Source organism: Brassica oleracea, chromosome C1 (assembly GCF_000695525.1).
Source record: "Brassica oleracea var. oleracea cultivar TO1000 chromosome C1, BOL, whole genome shotgun sequence".
Taxonomy (NCBI): Eukaryota; Viridiplantae; Streptophyta; class Magnoliopsida; order Brassicales; family Brassicaceae; genus Brassica; species Brassica oleracea.
In genome coordinates this window covers 42,118,719-42,131,542 of record NC_027748.1, presented here as the reverse complement: position 1 = coordinate 42,131,542, position 12,824 = coordinate 42,118,719, and the positions used below count along the sequence as shown (strand labels likewise).

Here is a 12,824-nt window from a genome sequence, read left to right as displayed (position 1 = left end):
ACAAAAACATTCAAATGACTTAAAAACAGAGAAAATGAGTGAAAGATTAGATAAATCTACCTTTATAGAACACACAAAAATATGTATCTAAAATTAATAAATCTACCTTTAAATGAGTGGAAGATGAGTACCATCTGATTAAAAACCTGCAAAAAAAGATAGATTAGTAAGAAAGGCATGAGACAAAACTGAAAAATTCATATAAAGTTTGGTGTTTTCAATTCAAAGAGAATAGAGAGAGGTTGAAAAGTTTTAGAATGATGAACATTACATTTTTGTTACAGCCATCTGAGAAGAGGAGAGAAAATGTGTAAATTTTTCTTTATATAGGGAGACAAAAAATCCAATTAGGTTAAATATTTTTGATTCAGACGACTTCCTAAACGACTTACTTGTAAGTCGTCCAGAAGGCTTTAATATTTTTAGCGGGAAATTAAAATATTTTTAGCGGGAAACTAAAATAGAAGACTTCCCAGACGATTTACAAGTAAGTCGTCTGGTTTAAATTATTTAAGCGGGAAAATATTTTTTTTTTTAAATTTTAGGCGGGAATATTTAGACGACTGAAATGTAAGTCGTCTGTTTTAATTTTTTCACCAGAGGACTGAAATGTAAGTCGTCTAGACCCTAAACATAACCCTTAAACTTAATTAACTAACTAAACACTTTATAAAATCAAATTAAACTTCAAAAGTGTTTACTCTAAACAAAAATAAACACGTATATGTAAAAAATTAATTTTTCAAAAAAAAACATTCAAGCTTTCCAAAATCTAACCTTAAGAATACATACAATACTACAACATATGTTGCCAAACCTTAGACCAAAGAATACCATGATTCACTACGTACACTCATCTATGTTGAAAACAATTCAATTTTGTTATATTTTAATTTATATCATTTAAAATTGTTTATAATTACATGATTTTAATTTTTCGCTTACCAAAATATTTTTTAAAAAATTTATAAATTATTTTTAAGATCAGCTAGCCAGAAGACTTACTTTAAAGTCTTTCAGACGATTTCCAACATCTTAGACGACTCAGACGACTTACTAGGGCTATTCGTAAAAATGACTTCTGTTTTTTGTTTAGTCACAAGAAGTTGTGCTATAATTTCGCAAGGCTTTTAGGTTAGTTTTGCATTTGATTCAAGTTTGGATATAAGTTTGGGGTTAAAATCAAGTTGTGGGTTAGTTTTGGCAAATTCCTCTACATATATATGTTCGAAAAAGTTTCTTGATCTAGCTTTTAAATACAAACACATATGCACGTCACTCTTTATGTCTGCACGTAAAAGAAATACCTTTTTCAGCAAGTGGAAGTGACCAGCCAGAGTACAGGCCTACACGTGCACTCGTTAGTCGTAACCTCGAACCTCAGAAGATTTGTCAGACACAGATCAACATGATCCAGACATCATCCTTGTTCTTCTTGTAATTAGTTAACAACCTTTCATGTTTTTGGGCCTAAACCAAAAGAAAAACACATCTTTATAGAATTGAATAAATTGCCCTGATGATATGTATACTATTTGCCGCCTTTACCCATAAAAGTAAGAGGCCCTAATCGAATTGAAAATAAATATATACTTGGGTATGACGTAACTCATCATAACAAGACGATTTTTAATTCATAGAATTGGCAGCTCAAAAAAAATACTGGTTAAAATAAAACGGAAACTCCATTGCCGATAAATTGACGGCGCAAGACCAAGAAAGCTTAACAAAAGGGAGAAATGCACCAGCCGGGTCTGTACCGTGGCAGGGTACTATTCTACCGCTAGACCACCGGTGCTCGTTGACATTTTCTGAAATGTCACGTATTATTACTGGGGAACACTTTTTCGTTGCAAACCAACTCGTATTAATTCAATTATACGAATTATGTTAATCTTTGTTATTACATGCATGCCTATGATGAGGACTCAGCTTATAGGAAGATAGTGTCATGAACTCTCAAGAGATTACGAAGAAGTCTCGTGATGACAAGAAAACTCATTAGTTTCGTGTTGTGAAGGATTTTTCTTGTGAACAATTAATTGATGGTGAGCTATTTGCCATGTCCATTTGCTAAACTGAAATAAATGAAAACGCGGAATTTAGATTTCTTTTGTTACTACAACGAATATTTTGGAGGAGGATGAATGCACTTTAACCAATCCCAAACCAGATGCATAACTATGTTTTTTGTTGATTAAAAATAATGTTTATAGCATAGACAATATGTGTTTTTCTAATAAAAACACTGAAAAATTCAGAATTTTATAAGATGATGTACCTTGATTTGCTGGTTCTAATTTCACATATAGAATTCATATTTCATACAACCAATTCTCTATATTTACTCGGATAAGATATGAGTTGTATATTTGATTATATGCATTAATGAATCCACATCGTATCTTTTGATCGAGCGTGAGTTTTCTTATTGTAGATTGATTTTTTTATTTTGTATTTTCGTATTGCCTTACCGATCAGTATTATATAACGTGATAGACCATGGACAAATTGAATAGCGATGCGTTAATATTTAAGTAAATGGGGCATGCACCTTTGCATGTCTTATACAAATTGTAGCATAGCACTGGCGGTAGCAAACATATATCACGAACGTTTTATTTCCGGCTTCCTCATTTCTTGGACTAATGAAAAAACTCGAACAACTTAAGTTTGCGACGAAGTTCCTGTCATGCATTGGAATATGTTAACTTTACAAAACAGAGCCGAATATTTAAGAATGTCTTATAAGAAAATAATTTAAGAATTTCTAGTTTTTGGGAGGAATCATAATGAGCCGTGCATGTAGATGAGACCCGTGAAAGAAACTTGAACAACTTAATTAGGTTGCTACGAGGGTTATATTTTCTATAAAAAATATTCTTGTAGATAGAGCTAGAAACTGATCCAGAAAACAATAACGTGAGGTTCCGATCGATAGGTGATTAAACATAACCAGGTAATACAACGGGAAAACAAGAATGTGGGATTAAATGATAGAATGATTAAGCAAAAAAAAAAAGATGTAATTTACTATTAAAAGGTAAACAATAGTTAAATTATACATTTTATTTTATTTATTCATCTTACAAAACCATTTGATGGATCTAAAATTTGATTCCATAAAAAATGAATTCCGTATAAGATACCAAACATTTGTCTATAGAGCATTCAAATAACAAATTAAATCAAAATTTTGGTGATCGTGATGAATCCCTTCATATATAAACTTTAGATCACACATTAGTGCTTCTAATTAGTATTGCTTGGAAGATACATACTTACTTACATTCATCCATAAAAACATCTATATTAACACGAACTAGATCTCGACCCGCACAACCGTGCATATTTTGTTTTATATACTAAATCATTTTAGTTTATAAAACAAAATTTATCAATAAATTAATATAGTTTAGTATTATGTATTATCTAACTCTATTATACATGTGTTTATGTGATTTATGATATTATTATTATAAAAAAATTCAAATTTTGTATTCTTGTAACAAATTTTGTTTGAAAACATAATTATGTAACAATACTAATTTACATATTTTTTATTTCTAAATTTGAAATATATATAAAATTTAAATCAAATTAGACCTACTGTTAAAAACTAAATCAAATTGGTAATAGATAAAAAAAATTTGGTATACCGTTAAAAACATCAAATTTTTAACACTATAATATATTGTGCCTGTAAAATATTACGGTGCAATTAGTTAGTCTGTAATTCAAATTTGGTGTATATAATTTATTTTATAAACTCAGTATACATATGGTGATTAATTAAACCCATTTGGTATAGTGTTCGTCGTTAGAGCATCTCTAACCCCACTGCAAAAAAAACTACAAAATAGAGTGGAAAATGCAGTCATGAACAAACAAAAAAGGCATTACTGCATATATGCAGTAATGCCTTTTTTGTTTGTTCATGACTGCATTTTTTACTCCATTTTGCAGTTTTTTTCAGTGGAGTTGGAGATGCTCTTAGTCTAAGGGGTTAGTCGAAATTTGATTTATATTGCATGCTCAGAATAATAACAATAGGATAATGTATTGGTCCACAGATTGGTTTGATTGATTTGATAATGATTTTACATCCTGACTATCTATAAATTAATTTTACATTTAATAAGGATTAAAAATTGGTTATGTTTACCATTCCGGTTTTGTAGGAGTTATGGTTATATTAGTTGTGATATATTATTAAACCATGTTATTAGTAATAAATGAATGATAACTGATTTCTAATGATGATTCATTTTTTTTAAAAAAATCACACATGAATCAATGTTGTGACTTCTGTTTTAATATAGAAGATTAAACTTATATTTTCCACCAGTAATCCAATAGCTCATTTAGTATGGAAATGCAGTAATTTAGAGCTAGGGTAGAAACTAGAAGTAAAAGAAGGTGGTGCAAAGGCATGCACTCTAAATGAAATTACAATATAAATCATAAAAGGCATCACGCAGTGAATGTAAATGTATCCAACTTCACAAACGTGACGTATCTTTATGTATATGCATATATTTTCTCTACTTTGTACTTATACATACTGATCGAGAGAATAGTAAGAGAAAGTAAATAAGAGAAAAGAATGTCACGAGACAGCGACATGGTGCATTTATGAACCCTTGAAAAAAATAAACCCTAACTTTCTCTCGTTGTTTGCGGCTGTATAAATACCACGTTGTTTTGAAGAATGTGTCGAAAAAGGTGAAAAGTGATCATCTTCTTCTTTATAGATAAGAACCGTAGAAGTGATATAATTGAATATTAGTCAAAGATCATGTCTCACATCGCTGTTGAGAGGACTCGAAGAAGGCAAATGAACGAGCATCTTAAATCCCTTCGTTCTTTGACTCCTTGCTTCTATATTAAAAGGGTAACTTTCATGTTATATCTTTTTCCTTCATACTCAATTTAATTGAATTTTTATCCTATAGGTTGTTGATTGTTTTTCTTGGTTCAATGATCAGAGATTTCTCGAATATATAGTTTCTTAAAAAGTCTATATTTTCGGATAATTTTCTCGAATACTATTTTTTCAAGACCCAAATAATCTTTTTTGTGTGGGAAACAAAAGGTTGCATGGTAATCTTTCTAACCATGGATAATCTAAAGATACTAATTTTGGGAATTTGGGAAAACATGTTGTGTCATCCTGTACATATTCTGTTTGTGTTTGCTCTTTTGTATATATGTGTTATGATAGACAATGTTTTTATAATTGTTTGTTAAAACAAATTAATTCTACTTGGCATGCACCAATATATTCATAAGTATAGTCTTGTTTTCGATGATTGATCGGTATTATTAGGGAGATCAAGCTTCGATAATCGGAGGAGTGATAGAGTTCATCAAAGAGATGCAGCAATTAGTGCAAGTTCTCGAGTCCAAGAAACGCCGAAAGACACTGAACCGGCCTTCTTTTCTGCATGATCACCAAACACTCGAGCCATCCATATTAGCCGCAGCCACCACCAGAGTGCCCTTTAATCAAATCGAGAATGTGATGACCACAAGCACTTTCAAGGAAGTAGGATCATGTTGCAACTCCCCTCATGCTAACGTCGAAGCCAAGATCTCAGGCTCTAACGTTGTATTGAGAGTTGTCTCTAGGCGAATTGAGGGCCAGCTTGTGAGGATCATATCCGTCTTGGAGAAGCTATCTTTTCCGGTTCTTCATCTCAATATTAGTAGCATGGAGGAGACTGTTTTGTACTTCTTCGTTGTTAAGGTACATATCTAATATGTCACCTCAATCACTAAAATTAATAATAAAAAATCACTAAATATCATCAGAAATTAGATTGAACTTAGCTGGGTATAAACCTATGGTGAGTAGCGTCTTATCATATACTGATGGATCGCAATTATGCTAACCAAAATCCTATAAGCTTTATAGTTTATATTTGGATCAAAAAACATTAATACGAATGTTTTGGTTCTTTATATTGATCTAGGCTTAAAATAATTAAATTTACATATTTGCAGATAGGACTGGAGTGTCACATAAGCTTAGAGGAGCTTACCTTTGAAGTTCAGAAAAGCTTTGTGCCTGAAGTCATCGTCTCTACCAACTAAAGCCAAAAGTATACATGTACTAGCTAGCGTGTATCGTTCGTTACATGAGCATGCTTGACACTTTGCTAGAAATAAGCTCATACAAACTTAATTATTGTTTAACTTGTATCGCCCTTATTACATATGTTTTAATTACTTACTTTGTTGTTGAATCCAAAACTCGATCAAAATTATAATTTTCCATAATAAAACCATCGCAACTAGTTAATACTTCAACATCATCATCTGCATGTATGTATATATCAAATCTATTAAATTGATCATGTTAACCACCATCCATATTCACAGAAAAATTATCAATAAATCACTTATCCATCCATATATTTGTCTATTATGAACCTATACACCATGAACATATCCACAAGACTTGTTTTCGGTCTTAAAGCTTTGGTCTCTTTTTTTGGTCTCTTGTTTTTAAAATAATGCTTTTGGAAATGTAAAAGATACAAAGAAGTCTAAGATTGCATGCAGATCTCCAATATATTCTTTACTTACAAGAGTTAAACCAAAAACTCCTGCGGATCTTATGATCTGTCTGATTCACTAGGAGTCTCTTGCATTGGAAACTCTCCATCTCGTCAGAGCTTTCCTCAGGGGCTTCCGGTGGCTCTTCAAAGGCTCAAGGCCCAATCAGTATAACCCACGAAGATCATTGTAGGCCCAAACCCAATAGAATTTGCATGTAGTTAATTTATATAGAACCGTTACTTACCAACCAAATGTAACTGAAAAGAGACCGATGAGCAAGTAAAGTGTTCATCTCTCCCACATCTCTCTCTCTCCCACATCTCTCTCTCTCTCTCTTCCCCTCGTATCAGCCAACGTCGTCGTCACGATCCACGACGATTCAGCTCCGAACTACCATCGATTCTTGCTTCGACACCTCATTCCTCTTCCTTCCCTCGTCCTCTCTCTCAAATTCTCAACCTTTCCCCCTCCAATTCAAAACCCTAACCTCCCCCAATTCAACACCACCTCACCTCCTTTCGAGATTCCACGACCTGGGTCTTGATCCCAACCAATCAAATCTCAGAAGCCCTCAATCTCTCTCCCCAAAGTCGCGACCTTTGAAAATCTCGCCTCCGTTTTGAATGGACGCAATCAAGGCTTCCACGGAGTCAACCTCCCACACGGAAACCCTCAACGGCACCCACGAGTTCAAGATCAGCGGCTACTCTCTAATCAAAGGCATGGGCGTGGGCAAATACGTCGCCTCCGAGACCTTCACCCTCGGCGGATACTCCTGGGCCATCTACTTCTACCCGGATGGTAAAAGCCCCGAGGATAACTCTGTCTACGTGTCTCTCTTCATAGCCTTAGCGAGCGAAGGAGCTGACGTCAGGGCTTTGTTTGAGCTCACGCTCGTTGATCAGAGCGGTAACGAAAGGCATAAGGTTCATAGCCATTTCGGGAGGACGCTCGAGAGTGGGCCTTATACTCTTAAGTATAGAGGAAGTATGTGGTGAGTTAAAGCACCGTCCTTTTGTATTTATTACATTGTTTTAGATTTGTGATGTGTTTATGTTTATTTAGGGGATACAAGCGGTTTTTCAAGAGGAGTCTTTTGGAGTCATCTGACTATTTGAAGGATAATTGTTTGTTGGTTCGGTGTTGTGTGGGGCTGGTGAAGTCAAGGACAGAGGGGCCGAGGAGTTATAATATCCCTGTTCCGGTCTCTGAGTTTGGTCGTCAGTTTGGGAAGGTTTTGGAGAGTGGGAGAGGAGCTGATGTGACTTTCCATGTTGATGGAGAGACGTTTCCTGCTCATAAGCTGGTTCTTGCAGCTCGTTCTCCTGTTTTTAGAGCGCAGATCTTTGGCCCGTTGAAGAGCCGTGATACTGAATGTATTGACATAGAAGACATGGAAGCTCCCATTTTTAAGGTCCTCCCTTTTAACTCTCTACTGGTTTATGTTTGACTGAACCGATTCACAGTTTAGGTGTTATAAGGTCATTTTATAGGAAGAGATAGCTTTCTTGGTTCATTGCCTTTTCTCTTGTGAGTGATTGTGGCGTGATAGATGATTTTCTGTTTATGAGTGACAGATTTTGGGGGCTGTAACGATTTTGTGAAAGTTTTAATAAACAAAAGTAAAACAAATTTGGTCTATGTAATTTTTTTTTTCAAAACTTTTTGGGTTCTATATGCCAATGTCTCACTTGGCTATGCCCAGGTCCGTCCTTGATCCGGTACCTTCTCCTAGGGTCTACTCTTGTTCTCAAAGATTTAATCTTATTGCTTCTCTTCTGTTTGCATTGCATGGATCTATGTTTGTTATTTGTTGCTGCAATGCCAACATTTCTCGTCTGCATTAAATACATGGTTATAACTTATGTCAAAAAAGCTTCTTTTGTTTGCTATTACATCCCTTACACATGTGTGACTTCAGAAGCTTCATAGTAAGGCCAAATATGAACCTTTCTATGTTTTGATTGGTCTTTAGTCTATGTGCGAGCTTCAGATCATGAATCCTGTAATTTAAAGGTTGAAGTGTATACTGATACAAACCTTTTTCCATAATTTTATCCAAATCTAAAGAAAAAATGGGAACTGCACTGATTCTATTAATAATTCATTTATTTCAAATATTATTGACTAAACATGTGTAATTAATAAAAATATAAATGTACTTCAATCATTTTTAACCTGTATAGAAAATGTTAAAATCATAATTTCAAATATTATTCAGTGCTGAGACAAAACCCCTCTGTGTTTTGTTGTGTAGATGTTCCTACATTTTATCTACTGGGACGAATTACCTGATATGCAAGACGTTATGGGGACAGACTTGAAATGGGCAGCGACTCTTGTGGCTCAGCATCTGCTTGCGGCTGCAGATCGTTATGCTCTTGAACGACTTAGAACAATCTGCGAGTCACAACTCTGTGAAGGGATTAGCATCAACACGGTTGCAACCACCTTGGCTTTGGCAGAGCAGCATCATTGTTTCCAGCTGAAAGCTGCTTGCCTCAAATTCATAGCTTCGCCAGAGAATCTAAAAGGTAAGATGAGAGTTCCTTTGTGCTTGCATCACTTTGAAATCTGAAACCGCTCTTTGTCTGTAATTTCTTTTAGCTGTGATGGAAACCGATGGGTTTGATTATCTGAAAGAAAGCTGCCCGTGCTTACTAAGTGAGCTTCTGGAGTATGTGGCTAGGCTTAGTGAGCATTCTTTAGCATCTTCAGGGCATGGGAAGGAGTTATATGTTGAGGGCTGTGACGTGAATGGGAGACGAGTGAAGCAACGGTTACACTAAGTAGTAACTAACTCTTGAGGGTGAGAGTACTGATGTTGGATACATTTGGTAGAGGAGTCATGATTTGTGTATTTATCATTTGTAAAAGGATTAGTGATTGTAATCTATGTTGTCCAGTAAGTAGAGTGAAAATGTTATTTCTGTATTTTTGTTTGGCCTCCAAAGATTCTATGACCAAAACCACTTCTCTTCAGAAAAAAGTTTCATGTTACTAAGTGAATTGAGGACAAAGAGAATAATCGTCTTACTTTACGACACTATTATCAATCACAAGCAAGAATCAGATGGAAACTGATCAATAATACCTTAGGTCAGCTGTTATTTACGACACTATTCTCCGCTCTTTTTACGGCCTGAAGCCAACATACTAACTCAATCAGAGTCTTTAACTAAGCAATAATATAACCCTACGGATTTATTAGGTCAGCTGTTATTTCTGATAGTGGATGCAGCCTTGTCCTTTGGCCCATTAGGTTCTTCGTTTGTTTTCGTTCTTAGAATTTTCTGCCATATGTTACCATAGTTGATGATTCCGTTAGTATCTTATTATATAAATCTTGGTTTTTCAAAGTTGCTAATTAACATGACGATGACACATGTTAATTAAAAATTTAAGATGATGACATGTGTTAAAATCTTATTATATAAAGCTTGGTTCTTCAAAGTTGCTAATTAACATGACGATGACACATGGCAATTAAAAATTTAAGATAATGACATGTGTTAAAATATATCATACGTGAACGCTCAATTCAAGATTTCGTGTGTTTAAAAAAAAATTGGTTGAGTAATTAAATAAAACGACAGTGTTTTAATTTCAGTGGCGTACCATTGTAATTATTGAGGAAAACTCCGAGGTAAGTAAAAAATGTACTAATGTTTTAATAGCTTAGATGAAAGGTAAACATAGTTATTGATAAAAAAAACCAAATAAATAAAAGTATAAAACCAAAATTAAGTTCTAGTGAAATGATAAACATTATTCAATAAAAGCAAAACCAAAATCTAAAATTTCAAGTTTCAACTATCAATATTTATGTAACAAATAATTATTTTAGATGTTCAATAATATCTTAATGTATTTTAGAAATATATTATGAATTGAGATCATGTTTGGTATAATTTTTTTTGAAATTTTGAATTTTTCGGGTTCTATCGGATATCCATTTAAGTTCGGATTCGGTTCGGATATTAACCATAATCCAAAATACCAAAAAACAAGATCCAATTGGTATTTATGTCAAGTTCGGATTCATTTTTGTTCGGATTTCCGGGTTTGGTTTATTTGCCCACCCCTAAGGAAAACGTATATTTTGAAGATATTATACGAACATTATAAAATTGATAGAAAATCTAGAGCATTAGATGATATAGAAATAAAGGAGTGGAATGATTCAAATACCGTGGAGGCCTGAGTTTCGAAATCAACCAACCTTTGACATGTTCCTTCGTCATTCCATATCTCCGTCAATGACAATGTTTGCGATCCTTTTTTTTTTTTGATTTACGATGATTTTTGGAATAATATAAAATTTACGACGATTTTTGGAATAATATAAATTGGGGTTTGAACCTGTTTCAGTTGTTCTTCTTCCAAAGTACCAAGTGATGGAGCCTCCAATTTATTGTTGGAGACTATCAGTTCTCTGATGACGGGATTGAGATCTCAACCGTCGCAGTCATCTCTACTTTGCAGTCTTGCCATTGAGCCTGTTGTGCTCGTCACCAACTTACATATACATAGTGTACGGAATAGATGACGTGGGCAGCGACTCTTGTGGCTCAGCATCATACGACTAAGTGATGAATTGAGTACTTGGCTTGCTTCTATTAAACAAGAAAGGATTCACATCAACCATTATTTGCAATTGTACTGTTAGGGTTAGATTTGCAATTAGTAAGGTCGTTCAATAAAAGTATTTCAAATTGTAGTATTGAGACATTTCTAATGTAAACGAAAACCACGTAAACGGAGCTGTATGGATGGATTTTCTTTAGTTTTCGAGATGAACTCTGCAAACATTGAATGTGATGATAACATCTATAATAATGATAGATTGAAGAGTTCCCATCGATCTCTGATCAGCGCTTGTCTATGCCTCCCTTTAGAGCCAAGTTTGCTTGTGATCTGTATAAAGACAAATGGCATATGATGAAATGAATCAGGATACAATGTGAAGATATCGAAATTGAGTCGAGTCAGAATGTTCTTATCTATAGTAGCGTGTAAATATGGTTACAGATCAAATGAGAAACATGAAGCAGACGAAGAAAGGTAAATAATACAAATTACAAAATCAAATGGCCTTGGTCATGTGTCGTTAATTACCCACAGATAAATAACAATAAAAGAGTGATCAACTAAAGGTTGTTGTTGGCAGTTGACTACGCAGCACCATGTATCGCTCAAGCAAAGTAATGTACATCGAGAATCATGTTGTAGTCACATCATATCAAAGTGGAATCTCAACGCTTTGTTAAATCAAGAATCAATGGTAAAGCAAACATTTTGCCAAGCAGAGCACCAAGAAACCTTTGCAAAATAAAAATAAAAATAACAGTTGCAGCAAAGATGGAGTTTTTTTCCTATCAGTAAGGGCAATCAACTGGGACATAAGCTGCTATTCCTTGCCTCTTATGTTTGATCATATTATAAGCCTAAACCATGGAACCACCATTTCAAAACAACATGGACAAGAAAATGGCTTCACTGACTAGCGGAATCATACTCCATGTCCAAAGTTGTTAATTTTCTTCATAGCTAACTCAGCCAGGACAGTCTTCCATATACTCGAAAACTCCAGTAAACCCGCTATAAAAGATGTGAAATGTGCCAAGATAATCGTTTACAAAACGGATAGACACAACCAGATCAGTATTACAAACACCAACCATCATCATTGATTCCCTTTCATTTCTCACTTGGAATATACACTCAGCTCGCATTCACATCACAAACATGAAGAGAGAGCATAATAAAGGCTTACTCTTTTACTATGAGACTTCACAATTCAATCCATCATTATCAATAGCTTATTGACAAGGAACACACACACACACACTATTATTATTATCAATCACAACCAAGAAGAATCAGATGAAAACTGATCAATGCCATACAATAACTTATTTTATGGTTCAGACAAAACTCAAAGAGACAAAAGAGAACTGAATTCAGACAAACAAAAAAAACTCAACAAGATGAAAGATTGTGTTTTTTGGTAATAATCCAAGAAACTTACATAACAGACAAAGAGAAATGTCTTACTTAACACTACTTATCAAATCACCAGCAATGTGTTACGTTCAGACACAAAAGAGAATCAAATTCAGACAAAAAAACTTGAACAAGATGAAAGATTTTTGTTTTTGGCAAATATAATCAAATAAAGCTACTTACTTTTTATGACGCCGACCACGCTTAGGTCCCCAACCTTGAAGCTTCGCAACAGGACAACCACACCTAGATCG

The 12,824-nt window shown here is 34.2% G+C and overlaps 3 protein-coding genes across 4 annotated transcripts in view; 2 read left to right on the top strand and 1 right to left on the bottom strand.

Annotated features, from left to right (window-relative positions):
• Positions 1-4,729: 4,729 nt before the first annotated feature.
• Positions 4,730-6,282, top strand: LOC106296617 (transcription factor MUTE-like). The gene is made up of 3 exons (XM_013732798.1): positions 4,730-4,894; positions 5,330-5,749; positions 6,007-6,282. Exons 1-3 carry the CDS (start codon positions 4,799-4,801, stop codon positions 6,094-6,096), a joined length of 606 nt encoding a protein of 201 aa, XP_013588252.1. The 5' UTR covers positions 4,730-4,798; the 3' UTR covers positions 6,097-6,282.
• A 556-nt stretch (positions 6,283-6,838) lies between these two features.
• Positions 6,839-9,610, top strand: LOC106330185 (BTB/POZ and MATH domain-containing protein 2-like). Of its 2 annotated transcripts, XR_001267885.1 has the most exons (5): positions 6,839-7,558; positions 7,630-7,978; positions 8,822-9,098; positions 9,172-9,484; positions 9,533-9,610. XR_001267885.1 is itself a non-coding variant. In XM_013768747.1 (4 exons), exons 1-4 carry the CDS (start codon positions 7,188-7,190, stop codon positions 9,351-9,353), a joined length of 1,179 nt encoding a protein of 392 aa, XP_013624201.1. In that variant the 5' UTR covers positions 6,839-7,187; the 3' UTR covers positions 9,354-9,485. The 2 variants fall into 2 exon arrangements, 1 of the variants encoding a protein (XP_013624201.1); XM_013768747.1 differs by lacking the exon at positions 9,533-9,610 and having other exon boundaries at positions 9,172-9,485.
• Positions 9,611-11,250: 1,640 nt separating this feature from the next.
• Positions 11,251-12,824, bottom strand: part of LOC106345063 (uncharacterized protein At5g19025) — a 2,428-nt gene continuing 854 nt past the window's right edge. Inside the window, exons 2-3 of the mRNA XM_013784330.1 lie at positions 12,754-12,824; positions 11,251-11,481 (exon numbers count right to left, since the gene is read on the bottom strand). Of these exons, the coding sequence (XP_013639784.1) occupies positions 11,436-11,481; positions 12,754-12,824 (117 nt within the window). The 3' untranslated portion in view covers positions 11,251-11,435. The remainder of the gene's footprint in view (positions 11,482-12,753) is intronic.